Source organism: Mobula hypostoma, chromosome 24 (genome assembly GCF_963921235.1).
Source record: "Mobula hypostoma chromosome 24, sMobHyp1.1, whole genome shotgun sequence".
Taxonomy (NCBI): domain Eukaryota; kingdom Metazoa; phylum Chordata; class Chondrichthyes; order Myliobatiformes; family Myliobatidae; genus Mobula; species Mobula hypostoma.
The window spans coordinates 19,313,815-19,333,523 of record NC_086120.1 but is presented as its reverse complement, the minus strand read 5'-3'; the positions used below and the strand labels follow the sequence as shown (position 1 = coordinate 19,333,523).

The following is a 19,709-nucleotide window of genomic DNA, read 5'->3' as shown; positions in this document are numbered from 1 at the left end:
TAACTCCAAGTGAGTAAAATTCAGACCTTTCAGGAGAGAGCTGATGTTATCTGTGCAGAAATGTGGCAGTTCTTTTCCGGTTACCTGGAAGTTTATTCAGATTTGGCAATCACTTCATTTGGGGCCAGCAGGGAAACACTTCTTCAGGTCATACAAAGACTCTACTGACATTCTCCTTGCTTTCCATTGTTGGCAAAATGAGAATTGGTACTGTTGGCGTAAGGCATGAGCAGGATGTGCAGGCATTTGGCAATTACAGTGCCATGCTAAACTGTATAGAAAACTGTTATCACACGGCCTCTGACAAATTAGAATATTGGCATTTTGGCTCAGCTGGAATGCCGAATTTCTGAATCCTGAAGCCAGCTAAAAGTGTTGTAACTGCTGGTTTAACTTTGGACGATCCACTAGTCTCAGCAGTGTGTAAAACAATAAAGATGAGACTGTGAAAAACATGGACCACTTCCAATATCTTAGGAACCACTTCTCAGTGAAAACAGATGAAATTCCTCTTTAGTGCACCAGAATAATATTTGAGCAGTTAAAGAAAATGGTTTTTAAAGATCAAGATGTCAGATCTGGCATACTGGACCTGGTGTTCTGGTTAATGGTGATCCTCAGTCTTCTATATACTTGTAAGATGTTTACTTTTGGAGCAGGCATCTCAAAGCAATGAAAAAGTATATCAACGCTGGCTCTGCAAAGTCCTCCAAATTTATTGGAAGGGCAAGGGAATTAATGTTGATATTCTTTCCCTAGCCAACACTCCCATTATTGAAGCCCTTATTACAATAATACACTATATTGGCATAAGATGTGTTATATGCATACCTGACAGTAGACTCTTCAAACAGATGACCTATTCTGAACTTTCTCAAGCAAAGAGGGTGGACAGAGGAAAATATTCAAGGATATGCTTAAAAAGTTCTTGAAAAAATGCAACATTTCCATTAGCTCCTTGGAATCTCCGGCTCATGATCATTCAAACTGGAGAAGAAACATTCAACATTGTGCTGAGAACCTTAGGCTGTCTATTGAGATAACCGTGAGCCAATGTCTAACTAATGGAAGGAGTGGAACATTTTATTAATTGCCTGCCAGCCACTCTCTGCCCCACCTGTGGAATAGTCTGCAGTTCTCACTGTGACGTAATCAGCAACAATGAATATATATTGGAGTCAGGTTTTATAAAAAAAAACATTTATTAAACTCTGCTCAACAATGGAGAAAAGTATTCCAACGACTAACTTAACCGGAAGTTAACTGCTATACGCCAACTCTGGAACAGTTCTTAAAAGGGTAAATTCGAAAACAGTTCTTAAAGTGGTAAATTCGAAAGTCCAAGTGGTTTACACAGTCAGTAAGGAGAGACTTCTCTGGAAACAGATTTCTTTGAAGACGTGACGTTACTGCTGATTCTCCGAAGGATTCACGACGAAGGAAGTAAAATGGCTTAAAGGAACTGGCGACTGAACACTGCACAAACTTCCCTGCTCTTGCAGGAGTTATCTCAGATGCATGTCACTATTTCTGAATGAAGACTCAATAAGGTTGATCCTTTATTAAACCGCCAAACAACTCCAACTTTATTTGATCCTTCAGGTTCCCTTACTTTAGTAAGGTCTTCACTCTCCAATACTACTGTAAAGGAAGAATTATAGATGCAACACACAAACCTGGCAGCAATTGATGAAACTGCCAGCACCAATTTTTGCACCTTAAAATAGAAAGGAAAACTCCGTTTTAAAACGAAACTGCGTCATGAGACAAATACGCAGCATAACAGAGTAACTGATGAACTAACACAAAACTAAACTGAAACTAACTGCTTCACAACAGGGTTTCCCTTTATATACCTGTTGAGAACAGGTCATCATGTGACCTCACTGGTGGGAAAATTACATCATGTGACCTCCACAAGACGATTACATCATGCTCAGTCAATTACATCATGGTTGTAAGATAGTCACAAGATACCCACGAGGTATGTAACACCACATTGATCCTGAGAGACAGATGAGGAAAAGGTCAGCTAAAAGTAATATTTAGAATGGTATTATTGTTGCAGAATTTCTCCCTAATACTATTATTTTTTATGTTTTCTTTCTAACTTTAACAAATGCCAAATTATTGTTTAATATTTTGGGCTTCCTTTCAGTTTAACACATTCGCCATACAATGGAAATCCTTGCCAATTTATATCAGTTACTATTTTCCCTCTTATTGTCTCTTTTGAGAGCCCAAGTCAAGCACAGGAATTTACCATGCGAGACATTTTTTAAGAGTTTTTGATCAACTGCTTTGTTGCAGGTGCCTCTAGACTACTAACTCAGCAGAAACTGGAATTTTTACAGAGGAACTTGGAATTTCAAGAAGTAGACCGTCATTTCTGATGCATCGATTTGTTTATAGTTCTCAAGATTTGTAAAAGAGCATGTGACTGTTTATTCACCCTTGTAAGGAATGTCTCAAATAACCTCCTCCTTTCACTTTCTCCAGCACAGGTTGGAAATAACTTGTCAGTTGTGCTACATTACATACAGGGATTATTAATTCTGACACAAAAGATTGGGTTTTATGTCGATGCCTTTGATGCCAGGTGTTCCATCGTTCCGACAGGGTGCTGAGAGATGCTGGTTATATGCTCACAACACTGAGAGCTGTTGCACATTATTGCAGCAGAATTGGACAAAGCAGCAAGCTGACTTAAAGTCACAGGCTGCTTAAAGCATCCACGCACATTCTATTTGTGTAGGTAATTCTGGACCATGAACTTAAATTGGTCAGAACTTCAGTCAGAAAATATGGTTAAATATTCAGGAATTTAATGCCCTTATATAATGCATCACTCTGTGACATTCTGGTAAAGTTTGGTTTTGCAATAAAGAACTAAAGCTTGTTGTATTGAGAACATCAGATTGTCAGGATATCCCAGAATCAGAATCAGGTTTAGTATCACTGGCTTATGTTACAAAATTTATTTTTTTGTAGCAGCAGAACTTTGCAATGGATTTAAAAAAAAAACTATAAATTATATTAAGAAATATATTTTAAAAATTAAAGTAAATACATGGTGCAAAAAGAGAGCCATAAAAAAGAAAAAATATATTGTAGTGTAGTAGTTCATTGTCCATTTAGATGGCAGATGGAATAAAGCTGTTCCTTAAATGGGTGTCTTTAACCCCCTGTACCTCCCTTGATGCTAGCAATGAGAAGAGGTGTGTCCTGGGTGATGGAAGTCATTAATGAAGGATGCCAGTTTTTGTGAGACATCTTCTTTTGAAGATGTCCTCGTTGCTGGGGAGGCCAATACCAGTGATGGAGCTGGCTGAGTTCAGTAACTTTCTGCAGCCTTTTCTGATCTTGTGCAGTTGTCCTTCCATACCAAGTGGCGATGCAACCATTTAGAAAGCTTTTCTCGGGACATCTGTGGACATTTTTGAGACTCTTTGGGGTCATGCCAAGTTTCCTCAGACTCCTAATGAAATTTAGCCACTGTTGTGCCTTATTTGTAATTGCATCAATATGTTGGGCCTAGTTTAGATCTTCAGAGATACTGACAGCCAGGATCTTGAAACTGCTCATCCTTTCCTCTGCTGACCCCTGGTTGAGTGTGTTCCCTCGACTTCCCCTTCCTGAAGTCCACAATCAATTCCTCAGTCTTACTGATGTTGAGTGCAAGGTTGTTTGGTATGTTTATCGCCCTTTCGAAGCAGGTAGAAATCCTGAAGTGTTTGGTGCTAAAGTATTTAGTGTTATGCATAATTTGTCTCAACAAAGCCAAATGGAAAAGAGATAAACGATCAAGTAATCTGTTTTAATGGTGTTTGTGGAGAGATAATTGTCATTAACCAGACAAACTCATAGTCAAAAGAAGATCTGCAGATGCTGGAAATCCAAGCAACATCCACAAAATGCTGAAGAAACTCAGGACTCATAAAGAGACGATGTCTTTGTACCCTTCCAATGGGAAATGAACTTTAAAAGAAAGTCATTGTCTTTTTGAGGATGGATAAATAACACTGATCTGTTCATAACAAGGAATAATTCTATTTCGAAACTTCTGTCAAGCAAGGAAATAAGTTAGTGAAAGATCATTGACCGGAAATGTTAACACTTGATTCTCTCTGCATAGGCGCTGCCTGACTGGCTAAGTCTTTGCTGTATTTTCTGTTGCTTATTTAATGAAATAAATCAAGAATGCACCTTTGAAAAATGTCTTCATATCAATTTTATTTCTGACATTCGTAACTTGACATTTGTACGTTAAATTTACTTTGGACTTGATGAAACACTCTTGTTCCTGGCTGGATGTCTCATTTACGAAGCTCTAAATGTTACTTTATTAATTGAATATTACAGTCTGGTCACTGCTGACAGTTTAATGGAGTGATTATTGATGGAAAAGTAAAGCAATCTGTGCATGAGCTATAGGTCCTGTTGTGACTAGTTTTATTTTCACTGAGAAGAGGTGATCCTGTCCCATATATATTCTATATTTTAAGAGATAACTGTCTTGTTATATAACAACTTGGGAATTTCTTTGATATGAACTGATAACAGTTCCTTTCTTTCTTTTCAAATCTTTTTTTAAATTATTATTATCTAAAATTTACAAGAGTACAATGTCTCAAGGAAAAAAAACATTATTATAAAAATTAAAAAAATTTTTGGTGATGGAAAAAGCCCTACTGAGCAAGAAAAAGTGAGGAAAAAAAACCATTAGGTGTTCAACCCCGGAGCCATGCGTCATACAAAAGCTTCTAAAGATAAACGTCAAACCGCCAGCAAAAATAAGAATTGTACCAAAAATTTACAATTAGATCGTGGAGGAAATCTATCAATTAACTCAAATGATAATAACTAGCAAATGAACCCCATCTTTTCTCAAAATCAAACATAGGTTCAAAGGTTCGACTTCTAACTTTCTCCAAACTAAGACATAGCATCACTTGAGAGAGCCATTGTGACAAAGTGGGAGCCAATGTATCCTTCCACTTCAACAAAATGGCCTTCCTAGCCTATCAATGTAACAAATGCAATAACGTGTTGGTCAGACAAAGAAATACCACGGATATTTTGAGGAATTATTCCAAAAAGCACAGTTAATTTGTTAGGTTGTAAATTAATTTTAAGTGCTTTAGAAATTGTTGAAAAAACTGACTTCCAGAACTGTTCCAGTATAGAACAAGACCAAAACATGTGCTTTTTCATTTTCTGTTTTTTCCCCACTACTTGTTTTAACTGAACTATTTAATAGACATATATATATATACTTAATGTAATTCAGTTTTTTCTCTATATTTATTGTGTATTGCATGTTACCGCTGCCATAAAGTTAACAAATTTCCCGACTTATGTCGGAAATATCAAATCTGATTCTGATGCTGTTATTCATAGTTAACCAGGGAATGTGATAGATTAAACTCATTACTACTGATTTTACTTGGATAGAAGAAGGTTCATCCTGAACATACAGTTCAATTGGGAATTTTCTCCTTTCGATAGTAGAAAATTTCAGTTGGTTAGTCAGGTATGCTAAAGCTTGTATAAATTAATATCCGGGAATAAGAGGACAATAAGACTTTGGTTTAGTTCTAACTATGTACTAATAATACTTACTACCTATTAATTCTTCCATATTTTAACTTGTTTTTTTATTGATGCGGGAGTTAATTCCGGCATTAGATACTTTTAGGTATTTGTTTGATACTTAACCAGTAGTTAGCTCACAACAGCTTGTGTGTCCCTTAGAATCTAAAGATCTTAAATAAAGGAGCATCTAATGATTAAGTGCCATCTATTCTACTTACCGAGAGAGTTCTCGCTGATCCGGACTGCAGTTTACAAACCACCAAAGGAAAGCTGTAAACGTACTAAGTGCTGCGATCTGCAAACAAGAAACAGCCTACACTGAAGCCTTTCAGATCATTGCTGGGGGCTTGCTTGAAGAAATCTCTGCCTAATTATCCTGCAGTACCAGGAGTCCCAACACAGTTGACCACTGCTACACTAATGAAAGGAATGCCTACTGTTCCATGTCTAGACTATATTTTGGAAAATACGATCATCTGGCTGTCCTCCCCTACCTGCGTACAGGCAGAGGTTATAGAGCAAGTAAGGACAACAAAAAGGTAGTTGCGGGAGGCAGAGAAGTGGCAACTGCTTCGAGTCAATGGACTGGACCATGTTCAAAGATTCATCAGAGGATATGACTAAATAAACCATGGCTATCACAGACTTTATAGAGTCTGTTGTAGATGAGTGTCCCCACAAGGTCATTCAGTGTCTTCCCCAATCAGAAGCCCTGGATGAACCAAGAGATCCATAATCTGCTGAGGACCAGATCAGTGGCGTTCAAGTCTGGTGACCAAGTAAAATAAAAGTCGTTCAGATGCAACCTCCGGAAAGCCATCTCGCATGTGAAGTGGCTATTATGGACCAAACTAGAATCACAGAAGGATGCTCAACAGCTGTGGTAGGGTTTGAATGCTATCACCTCCTACAGTGTAAAACCAAGTGACATATGTGACAACAAGATTTTGCACCCTTTTATACTCACTTTTTTTAAATTGAGATACTGCACAGAACAGGCCCTTTGAACTGTGCCGCCTAGCAACCCCTGATATAATCCTAGCCTAATCATGAGACAATTTACACGGACCAATTCATCTACCAAGCGATCATGAACAGAATGTACAGTCTTTAAAGGCAGCAGCAGGAATTGAATCTCAGTGGCTGGTACTGTAAAGTGTTGTGCTAACCACTACACGGCCATACCACCCTTTTGACTGAAAAAATATGGAGGCACCTTCACAAACTCCCACAACCTTCAACAACCCTGTGATTTCAGTCTCTGAGGCCAACATGAGAGCATCCTTCAGAAGCGTGAACTCACAGAAATCATCTGGCCCAGTTAGGAAACCTGGCCAGATACTGAAGACTTGTGCTGATCAATTGGCTAGGGTGTTCAGTTTACTGATAACTTTTAACCTCTTGCTTCTTAGAAGCTTGAGTTACCCACTGACTTCAAGCAGGCTTCAGTTATGCCAGTGCCCAAGAATAAAGTGGTAATCTGCCTCAGTGATTATCATCCAGTAGCACTTACCTCCACTGTGATGAAGTGCTTTGAGAGGTTGGTGATGAAACATACCAACTCCTGCCTGAACAGTGACTTGGATTCATTCCAGTTTGCTTACCGTCACAACAGGTCCACAGCAGGTACCATTTCATTGTTCTTCACTCAACCCTGGAACATCTAGGCAGTGACGATGCATGCATCAGGATGTTCTTTGTTGTCTACAGCTCTGCATTCAATAATATTATCCTTTCAAATCTAATCAATAAACTCCAAGACCTAGGCCTCAATACCTCCTTTTGCAACTGGAACCACAGTTTCCTCACTTGCAGACCCCATCAGTTCAATTGGTAACAGCATCTCTTTCACAATCATTACTAGCACTGGTGTACCACAAGGCTGTGTGGTTAGCCCTCTGCTCTACTCACTTTACACTTAAGGCACAGCTCTATTGTCACATTTAGGTTTGCGGGCAACACCGCTATCGTTGGCCGAATCAAAGGTGGTAATGAATCAGCATATAGGAGGGATATTGAAAATCTTGCTGAATGGTGCAACAGCAACAATCTATCACTCAATGTCAACAAAACGAAAGAGTTGATTATTGACTACAGGAGGAGGAAAATGGATTGCATTACAGACTGGATCAAAGCCTACAGAAAGTAGTGTATATGGCCCACTCCATCACTTCACACCCAACAAGAACCGCTGTTGCAGGAAAGCACCATCTGTCATTTGAGATCCCCACCATCTCGGCCATGTTCTGTTCTCACTGATGCTATTCAGAAGGAGGTACAAGAGCCTTAGGACCCACACCATGAAATTCAGGAACATTTACTACCTCTCTACCATTAGGCTTTTGAACCAGAGGAGATGACTTCACTCACCTCAACACTGAAGTGTTCCCATAATCTATGGCCTCATTTCATGTCCTGTTCTTGATATTTATTGCTTATATATTTATTTTTTGTTTTTTGTTCTTTTTGTACAGTACTTGCATTTTGTTGTCTTTTGCGCATTGGTGGTTTGTCTATCTTGTTGTGTGTGGTTTTTCATTGATTATATTGTGCTTCTTTTATTCACTGTGAATGCCCATAAGAAAATGAATCCAGGGCTGTATATTTTGACATATATGTACTTGGATAATAAATTTTCTTTGAAATTTGAAAGTTCACCTGCATCATCCAGAATCATGTATATAATCGCATGAAGTGAGGCTTAACCAGAATATGTTATTGCAAGTTTAATCTTCCTCACACTTCTCTAGTCGTGAGACAAAATGATTAATAATCTCATCATGTGAAAATTAAAAGGCATATTATTCTGCTGTCGAGAATGCATGTAAACCAGAGATTATGGAAACTCTTACCCTCGGATCTTGGGAACCATCCATTCTATCCCCACTTTATCCTGGCATTTTAGTATCTGATAAGTTTCAATGAGATCACCTTCATCGTTCTGAGCTTCACTGAGTACAGGCCCAGAAATATAAAGCGCTTTTCATATATTCATTCTTTCATTCCTGAAGTTATTCTTGTGAACAACCTCTGGACCCTTTCCAGGCCAGCACATGGGTTCTGTTTACATTTGACACATCCCAGTGAAGCATTTCTAGCCTTTCTACATCAAGAAGGTGAAAATCTTAAATGTAGCAACTGATCATGTAATTTTTATTCCATGCATTGGAATGATTTTAGTTTATCTCATTGCAGAAAATTAAAAAATAGATTTAATATGAATGGAAAACAACACCAATTTTTGCCAGATTGCTCCTATTTTCTTTGGCTTCCTATTCATATCTTTGCCAAATGCTCCTCCATTTTACTGTAGGGATGGTCTTCACAGCTGAACTTGTATAAACTTGGGTTCAAGACATTTTCCAATAGTCATCTGAAATTTAGTGAGCCATCTTCCTAACCCAATGTGCCACCTTCAGTAATTAACATGGCCTGTGATAAGATCATTTAATTGATTCAGACTGTACTGTTTAAGTATTTATGATGTTTCATGTTACTTTTGTCAAGCTCCTGAAGCTGCCACAATAATACAAAAGGCAAATGATGGAAGTGAGAAGTGAATATATATAAAGCTGAAAATACTTGGATCAGGTAGATTTGTGGAGGAAAAAATTTATTTTTTCATCGCACTGTTCTCTCATCAGAACTTGTTAAAAGAACTGAATGTTTTAAAAGTCCTTTCAATCTGATTGAATCAGTATTTAATAGTGTTAACTGCTCATGTGTACGTAATGTACTAGATGTTGAGATGTAGAAAACTGAGAGGGAAAAGTAAGTAACATTAAAAAAAATCAAACTAAAGCGCCTCCGCTAATTTAGCTAGTAAGGCAATGAATACCTAATCTATATAAATCACTATTCATAAAATCAGCATTTTTGGGGGCAGTTTATTTAGAAATTTTAAGTATTAGATATTTTATTAGGATTCTTGAAACAGATTCTATCTTTCTTAAAATCTAAATTTCACCAGTACCATTCAAAGTTATGTACATCAAGACATAGAGAGCACAGTGATACATCATTGTAAACTTACCCTTCCCCTTGCTGCCACCAATCTTTTGAGGATTATATTTAATATTAACATCTAGGTCATGAAGTATTGATTTTTGGTTTTTACTTCACAAATTATATGTCTACAGTGTTCACCAAACAACTGCTCAATTCTACATTCATTTTATATTCACATGAAATTCTTGGATTTTTTTGTTCACTGAAATAGTTTGGGGAGTGAGGGAAAGTTGGCTTTAGGAACAAGTATTTTCATAAACATTATTTAAATTGCATTGGTAAGATGGTGAAGTCTATGCTTTGATGTCATTTCTCAAAAAGCAAAGTGTTAGGCTGCCCAGTTGGGAAGAAAATGAGCATGGGTTATTCATCAGGGGTCTGTTTCCTTGGTGGTGAACATTGGTCCATTGTATGTTAGAAGAGAAACTTACTTTGTTAGTCCTACTTTTAAGCAAGAGCTGCCAGGACAGACAAAAAGCTAGGACATTCCTCTCTAAAACATCTTAACAGTTTGCTTATTTGGGTCCTTTTGAAAAGAATGTATTAATATACAAAAGGCCACATTCAAATTTATATTTTGTTACATTTTAGATTATACTATCCAAATCCACAGCAATGCCCTCTTAAATGACCCAGTAAATCATTTAGTTAGGTGTGGTAAGGAATTGGAGAAGCAAATTCTCAGCAATACTGGACTTCACTGCTATACTTAATGTAGATTCCAGCAACAGAGCACAGTGTCACTCAGTAAACCTGAGAAAATCAGGAGATAAGACAAAAAGTAATTGGACTGATTGATATCAACCTAGGCAATGGATTTGACTGCATAAAAATCTATCCCAGTAATGTGAATATTACTGGGGATATCCACAGGTTAGTCAAGCAGTGGTTGAATAACATTGCAATAAACAAAATCAGATGTTACAGTTTTGTCCTTGGACACTTCCAAAACAATCTCAGGCTACAGATGTCCCATTGTCAAGACAGGCTACAACCCTCATTATTTATGTGAGATCTTGTGAAGTCCTGTTGGTCTGCTCAAAGTTGAACAAGTTGCAGGAAGGTTGCCTCCTCACCACCCTACTTTTGCCTCTGTCCACTCATGACTCAGTAACCTGATTCTGCTCTAATTCCATTGGCAAGTTTGCAGATGATACCACCATAGTGGGCTGTACAGGAAGGAGGTAGAGAGCTTAGTAACATGGTGTCATGACAACAACCTTTCTTCAATGTCAACAAAACAAAATTAATTTCAGAAAAGGGGTAGTGAACGTGTTTCTGTCTACATCAACAGTGCTGAGGTTCAGAATGATGAGACCTTCAAATACCTAAAAGCCTGTTCTGGTCCAATCATGTAAACACCATGGCCGAGAAAGTGCACCAAACCCTCTACTCCTCCAGGAAGCTAAAGAAATTTAGTATGTCCCTGTTGACCCTTGGCAATATTTATCGATGTGCCATGGAAAATATCCTATCTGGATGCGTTGCTGCTTGGCATGGCAGCTGCTGTGTACGTGACTGCAAGAAACTGCAGAGTTTTGGACGCAGCTCAGCATGTCAAGGAAATCAGCTCCCCACCCATAAACTCTTTCTATTCTTTTCACTGCTTCTGCAAAGCAACAAACATTATCAAAGACCCGACACATCCTGGACATCTCTCCGCTCTTCTTTCAGGCAGAAATTACAAAAAGCCTGAAAGCACATACCACCAGGTTCAAGGACAGCTGCTACCCTGAAGACTATTAAGGGCTTGGGAGCAAGAATTAGAGGGCATAGGTTTATTGTGAAAATTGAGAGATTTAATAGAAACTGGAAGGGCAACCTTTTCTCCCAGAAGATGGTCCATATAGAATACATGCTGCCAGGCAAAGTGGCTGAGGCAGGTACATTAGCAAGAGCTGTGGATGAACCAGGAGGTACGTCGTCTGCTGAAGGCCAGATCTGTGGCATTCAAGTCTGGCAACCCAGGCCTGTACCAGAAAACCAGGTATGATTTGCAGAGGGATATTTCAAGGGTGAAGAGACAATTTCGAACAAGGTTGGAGACGATATCAGATGCACGGTAACTCTGGCAGGGTCTGCATGACATTACTTCCTACAAAGCCAAACCCAATAGTATGAATGGCAGTGATGCTTCACTACCAGATGAACTCAACGCCTTCTATACATGCTTTGAAAGGGAGAACACAACTACAGCTGTGAAGATCCCTGCTGCACCTGATGACCCCGTGATCTGTCTCAGAGGCCGATATTAGTCTGTCTTAAAAGTGAATGAACCCTCGCCAGGCAGAAGGTCCTGATGGAGTACCTGGTAAGGCTCTGAAAACCTGTGCCAACCAACTAGCGGTAGTATTCAAGGACATTTTCAACCTCTCGACTACGGGCAGAAGTTCCCACTTGCTTCAAAAAGGCAATAATTATGACTATCGCCTGGTAGCACTCACATTGACAGTGATGAAATGCTTTGAGAGGTTGCTTCTGAGGAACTCCTGCCTCAGCAAGGACCTGGACCCATTGCAATTTGCCTAGCACCACAATTGGTCAACGGCAGACACAATCTCAATGGCTCTCCACGCGGCTTTTGATCACCTAGACAACACAAATACCTACGTCAGGATGCAGTTCATTGACTATAGCTTAGCATTTAATACCATCATTCCCACAATCCTGATTGAGAAGTTGCAGAACCTGGGCCTCTGCACCTCCCTCTGCAACTGGATCCTCCACTTCCTAACCGGAAGACCACAGTCTGTGTGAATTGGTGATAACATATCCTCCTTGCTGGCTGTCACCACTGGCGCATCTCGGGTGTGTGCTTAGCCCACTGCTCTGCTCTCTGTATATGCATGACTGTGTGGCTAGGTATAGATCAAATACCATCTACAAATTTGCTGACCATACAACCATTGTTGGTAGAATCTCAGGTGGTGACGAGAGGGCGTACAGGAGTGAGATGTGCCATCTAGTGGAATGGTGCCACAGCAACAACCTGGCACTCAACGTTAGTAAGACGAATGAGCTGATTGTGGACTTCAGGAAGGGCAAGACGAAGGAACACATACCAATCCTCATTGAGGGATCAGAAGTGGAGAGAGTGAGCAGCTTCAAGTTCCTGGATGTCAAGATCTCTGAGGATCTTACCTGGTCCCAACATATTGACGTAGTCATAAAGAAGGCAAGACAGCGGCTATACTTTATTAGGAGTTTGAAGAGATTTGGCATGTCAACAAATACACTCAAAAACTTCTCTAGTTGTACTGTGGAGAGCATTCTGACAGGCTGCATCACTGTCTGGTATGGAGGGGCTACTGCACAGGTCCGAAAGAAGCTGTAGTAGGTTTGCACATTTAAAAAAAATCTATTCAATATACATAATTGATTTACTTGTTTATTTATTATGTTTTTGTTTTTATTTATTTTTTTCTCTCTCTGCTAGTTTATGTATTGCATGGAACTGCTGCTGCTAAGTTAACAGATGTCATGTCACATTGCTGGTGATAATAAACCTGATTCTGATTCTGACATTGAAACAGCACTTGGACAGATACATGGATAGGCAAGATTTAAAGAGATATGGATAAATGCCACTAGTTTAGATGAGTATCTTGGTCTACATGGACCAGTTGAGCTGAAGGGCCTAATTCCATGTTGTATGACTGTCTGGAGAAGGTTGAAGAAGGATCTGAATGAGATATGCAAAATTCTGAGAGTCAAAGATGGTGTAGACAAAGAGAAACCTTCCCTCTTAACAGAAATGTCTTTAACCACAAAGGTATAAACTAATACCTTTATGCTGGTGACTTGGGGAAGAATTTTTGACCTGAGATGTCTAGAGCCCACTTCTGAGGTGTTGATGGAGGTGGGCTTTCATGGCTATGATGTATAGGTGAACATTTGAAATGCCATGATACTGAAGGCCAGAAAACTGGGACTAATGTAAATGGGTATTTGATGAATAGCATGAACACAATGGGCTAAAGGACTTGTTTCTGAATATATTCTGTATTGTACGTCCCTTTGCTTTTATGACACCAATACTCTGAAGAGGAACAAGGAGGTCATTGAATGCAATGAGTGTGGGGACTTCTGTCACTAAGAAGGGTTCGGTCACACTACGGCTGACCAAGTCCTGAAACACATAGCTGCAGACAGAGTCTGTGGCAGATGGTGACTGAGCCAGCATCAGTGTAAGTCTATCTGACTTTATCCTCAACAGTCTAAATTTGTAGATGCATTTGTTCATGGGGGCATTGGCAGGAATGGCATTCATACTGAAATATGTTACATACCTCGTGGGTATCTTGTGGCTGTCTTATGACCATGATGTAATGGTCTTGTGATGGTGGGGTGATGTAATTTTCCCGCCAGTGTGAGGTCACGTGATGAATGTTCTCAACAGGTATATAACGGGAAACCCCTGTTGTTACACAGCTGATTCGTTGTTTAATTCGTTGGTTACTTTGTTATGCTATGTATTCGTCTCATGACGCAGTTTTGTTTTAAAGTGGAGTTTTACTTTCTATTGTAAGTCTAGTATTGGAGAGTGAAGACCTTACTAAAGTACGGGAACCTGAAGGATTGAATAAAGTTGGTGTCGTTCGGTGGTTTAATACAGGGTCGACCTTATTGAATCTTTGTTCAGAAATTGAGGCTTGCATCTGAGATAACCCTTGTAAGATCAGGAAGGTTTGTGCAGTGTTCATATGCCAGGGGAAAGGTCAGTTCCTTTAAGCCATTTTATTTCCTTCGTCGTGAATCCTTTGGACAGAATCTGAAGTAACATCATGTCTTTGAAGAACTCCGTTTCCAGAGAAGTCTCTCCTTATTGACTGTGTAAATCACTCGGACTTTCAAATTTACCACTTTAAGACTGTGTTCAAATTTCCCAGTTTAAGAACTGTTCCAGAGTTGCCGTATAACAGTTAACTTCCGGTTAAGTTAGTCGTTTAAATGCTTTTCACTATTGTTGAGCAGAGTTTAATTAATGTTTATGTTTGTTTATAAAACCTGACTCAATTCTATATTCATTGTTGCTGGTCACGTGACAAATAATATTACCATCATCTGGAAAGGGATAGACTTGGGATGGATCTGGAGACTTAAAATTGGCCATACGTGATGTGCTGTCTGCTATCAGCAATGACAGAATAGTATTGCACTGTTTCACATTGTGAAAGAGCAGTTATATGCTCAACTTACAAAAGGGCAGTCTGAACTTACTGAGCTAAACCAGAAAGAATTAACATTTTTAGAAGAAGTAAAATGAAAGCTAACAATAGAAACTATAAAGAGCATTGGGTTTTCTAGATCATTAAATATTCAAGTGTTATGGTTGCAAACTCATTTAATACTGAGCTTTGGAGACTACAAAGAAGTTTTTTTTTAAAAATGATTTAGTTTTTGTCTTAAAATATCTGACTTTAATCAATAATTAAATGTTAGCAGACTGCTTGTTTTTAATAATTAACTCAAAACTATATCCACAAATGTAGGTTTAATGCAAAAGACAGTCTCTTCCTGAAACATTTTTTCTTTTGAATGCTAACGAATATGTATTTCCAGTATTTGTATATATTTTTTGAAAAACTTTCTCAGTTCAGTGTTAGAAGATTGTTTAACATGTAGTTGGTAATATCAAAATGAAATAATTATGTAATATTTCATACAAGGATAAATTTATTTTGAACCCCTGAAAGACTTATTAGTTTGGTGTATGTTTGTCCTTGCTCTTGCTTTAACTCCCTTGTTTTTCTGCTGTCTTGCTCTTGCTCTCTTTTTCTTTTTATCAAACTTGATCTGGGATTTCCTTGTATTGATGCCAGCTCCCTGAATTGGGTTAATGTTTTCATTTAACAGCATTGACATCACTCTACCAATGGAAGGAATCATAATTTGCATTTGAGCAAAATTCAAGGAATTGCATTTATATTTTTATATAGGTACACGTTTTCCACAAATTAATGATGGTTAATTCTATATACTGGTTTGATCCAAAGTATGTATAAATAAGGAATAGATTCACAGTGACTAATATTAAGTACTATCCATTTCATAATAACTCATTATTGTATTTATTTCTAGGGCCAGTGACAAATGCCTTTCTGATGATTGCTTCAGCTAACATGTTTAACCCTGACTGCAGACCCAGCACAAGTCTCCCAAAATTTAGTAAACATGTACGCAGCTCTGAGATAACAGAAAATGAAGAAGGATGTGCTATAACCCTGTGTCTTCAGCATGGCCAGAAGGTATGATTTTTACTGTGTTTTGTACCTTGATGCAAACATTCCTTAGTGATATTGCACAAAATTGGACTGACTGCTCCATTCCACTCCAGGCATTGTGCTTTTCATGTGGTACTTCTTCTGGAAAGAAAACCAGTAAGTTGATACTGGGTAGATTTTCTGCAGCCCGAAAAATAGAAATATCTTTCAATTTATTCAGATTTATTACAAAATGACAATTAAACAGATTCACCTACACTAATTATATTACATGCCCTTAATGTAATGGAATAGTATACAGTGCTGTGAGATGATCTTAGGCATATGCAATATATATAGCTAGGGTGCATAAGATTTCTGTGCAGTACTGTATTTGTCAAAATGGAGAGGAGTGAGAATTTGTAAATCTGGCAGGAGCAAAGGATGCTTGGAATGTCAAGGGTGGTACACTGCGGGAGGGGTGCAGGATAGGTGGCAGAGAAGGAGTGCCAGGGAAGGGGACTGGTGCAGGGACAGGTACATTCAACCCTGAGACACCTAGCAAGATCACTTGATTCCAAACAATTGGTCTATTGATCATTACAGAATGTCTTTCTGGTGCTTCCTGCTTCCTCCCTTCTCCTTTCCCCAACCATGATTCTCCTGTCCCTGCCCCCTTCCCACTATCAATCCATGTCAAAGATCCATATCAGAAACAGGTTTATCATCACTCACACATATCATGAAATTAGTTTTTTTGCAGCAGTAGTACCATGCAATACATAAAATTACTATGGTACTGTGCAAAAGTCTTACACACTAGCTACTATATATATATATATACACACACACATACACACACACACACACGCCTAAGACTTTTGCCATGTACTGTGTCTGAGACTTACATAGGATATTGTTTTTCATTTTAGTATGAGCTTCATCAAGCTTTATTTCAGCTAACAGTTTATATGGGAACTGGCTAGTCCTGCTATTGATAATCCAACTTTTTTTTTCTCCACTGATACTGCTAATCTGTTGGGATTTTCAATTACTCTTCATCTGTTTCTCCACAGACTTGCTATTTTCAACTTTGTTTTCAGATGTTCAGTATCTACAGAAATTTGCCACAATTAGATGGATATGAAAGTTTATCCCTTTTTACCATATATATGTATTTCAGCATGGCTATCCTGTGCCAAATTCCCTTCCACAGTCTTTGCTGTGATTGAGTTCCATGGAACAAACTCTCTTTGGTTCGATTTGCTGTGCATATCCAGTCTGGAATCCAGCTCTGGAACTGCTCATGCCTAAAATTTTTCTTTCTATCTCATGGCCCTGTCTGCAAGCACAGATCACTTATCATGTGATCCGAGGTGATCCACAGCCACGTTTTGCTACCTGGTTTCTTAGTTCAGTGAATGTGTTATCAAGCTCTTAACAAGATTGATCCAATTAAGGATCTTTGAGTTAATTAACAATATCGGCCTTTTTCACATCAACTCTGCGTGACCACTTCCACATTACCACCACCTTTCCTAGGTTTCTTGCGTATGCTAAATCACAAGGTATTCATTCATCATGCATCGTGTTTGGTCCAGCTTTGAATTGAGTTTTAACTTTTTTTTAAAAAAAAAGCAATCCATTATCACAATTTCATCCTTCTAACTTCACAGCGTTGACCTACCTAATTCCAAATTTCACTTTTTTTCAAGCCAAGTAGTTAATTTGAAACTCCACAGCTTGTCTGTCTCTTGCCCTGCTGACCTACCCGCTCAGTGTGCCAACACTTGGCTTTAAATTCTCCTTTGTCAATGTCAGATACTGAGCCTTCCAACAAACAACACTGCAAAATCAACTCGTCAAAAAGCAGAGTTTAAAATAAAAGGTTTAAAATATATGATACATCAAATTGAGAGGGTTGAAGACACTGCTGCTTATACATTTTAAGCTGGTGCAGTAATTACTGTAGGTTATCCAGCAATTCTCATTTATGTCTCTAATGTTATTATTAGCTGTGCCAAGCACTACCTCATTGCTGATTCTGCAGCAAAGCACCAGCAAATTGGTCATATTGTCTGTTTTGTCAATTTCCAGAACAGCAAAGTTAGAAAATGTTATGCATTCTGATTTGATTGAAATACTGCAACTTAAAATTTAACATTAGAGTTTTAGTTTCCATATCAAGTATCAAAAGTGATTGGTGTCAAGAAACATCACTGCTTAATTGGATTTACATTATGTAAATTATTTGGTATACTTTCATACCATGGTTTCCTACAAACATATTTGATTTTAAACAAAAATTGATTAAAAATAAAATAGAAACTTCCATTTAGAATTTAATGTTTCAGAAAGAGGCAAGTTCAAATGTGTTTGTAAAATTGGCCAGTTGTACTCTGAGGTAATTCCTAGACTATAGATCAATATATTCCCTCTGATTTCATGTTTACTGTATCTCCAAGACTGTCTACTTCCATCTCCTTACTATCATAATACTGCTACTACTAGACAATTTCCCTGGCCAGCTTTTCTACATAAATCTCCAAATGATTGTCTACATCTAAAATTCGCAACACATCTGAATTTCTGAGCACTTTAGCCTCCCATGTCCTAATTTTAAAATTTACATATGTCTTCATATACTCCATTGACTCTTCTCCAGACTTGCTTCAACTCTGGTCTACTGCGCATTCCAAATTTTTATTGCTGGCTGGTTGGTAGGTAATGTTAACTTGGAGATCACCAAGCAGTAGTAAAGGCAGACAGTATTTTGATGCAAGAAGATTTAATTACAAGAGTAGTGATGTATTGCTCCAATTAGGTACAGCCATAACGAGACTGCATTTGAAGTATTTAGGTCTGATTTCCTTGATGTAGAATATACTTACAGTATACCCACCACCTTGTTTTTTTCAGGGGAGCTTGGTTTATTGTATGAGGAAAGGTTAAGCAGACACCAGCAAAATATTGTATGTTCAAAATTTTTAAGTGGTTTGATGAGTTGAGAACCCTAGGAATAGTAAATTGTTAATATTATTACATAAGAGGACTGTGGAGGTTTGTTTGTTAATGTAACCAAGACACAGAATGATAGACTTTTAAATATTAAGGGAGTCGAGGAATATGGGATAGCGCAGTAAGTTGGCACCTAAGTGAAAGAGGAATCACAATCTGATTGAATGGCCCATTCCTGCTTAAATTGTTACCATCTTGTGTGTCATACAAGAGCATCTGCTTACACTGTAAGTGCTAGAGTTCCCTGCCACAGTTGGTGCATTTCTCCCTGTTTCATTTTGTCAATCCTGTAGAGCAGTATGTACCTTGAGTAATAATTTTTTGGTTAATGACTGGAATTCATAGTGCAGTGCATCATTGCAAGTGAATAAAACACATACGCAAGTTAAATGTTTTAGCTCCTTACATTTAATTTAATTTTTGAAAGCTTATAGGTTTTGAAAGAAGAATAAAATTAATAGTTTGTTTGCTGCTTTGGAGAAAGGAGTTAGTTGCTTACATTAATTTCTTTTATATCTGTTTAATGGCTGAATTTTCATGCTTTGGAGCACCCTGACGCTGTAAATCTCAAGATATAAATGTTATTTCTTAATGGGACAAAGGTGACAATGTCTACATTTCTATCATGATAAGAATTCTAGCTGTGGAACTCCTACCTATAGAGTATTCACTGATGGATTTTAGTAAGCTGATGTCTTGGAACACGAGAACATCATAGAGGCGTTGAAAATTGGCAGAGAAAATATTAATTTAATGACCTGCAAGGATGTAAATCTCTACACATTTTTAGTCCTTGCCTTCTGTACTTTTTAGCTGAATATGTTACAGGGGCAATACAATTGACCTCACGTCATATGTATTGGAGAAAACAGCCAAAATACACAG

General features: G+C 38.2%; 1 protein-coding gene across 1 annotated transcript in view; it reads left to right on the top strand.

Moving 5' to 3' along the window:
* wdr18 (WD repeat domain 18) overlaps window positions 1–19,709 on the top strand; it is a 209,751-nt gene that overhangs the window by 176,336 nt on the left and 13,706 nt on the right. Inside the window, exon 8 of the mRNA XM_063032491.1 lies at window positions 15,685–15,851. Within this exon, the coding sequence (XP_062888561.1) occupies window positions 15,685–15,851 (167 nt within the window). The remainder of the gene's footprint in view (window positions 1–15,684; window positions 15,852–19,709) is intronic.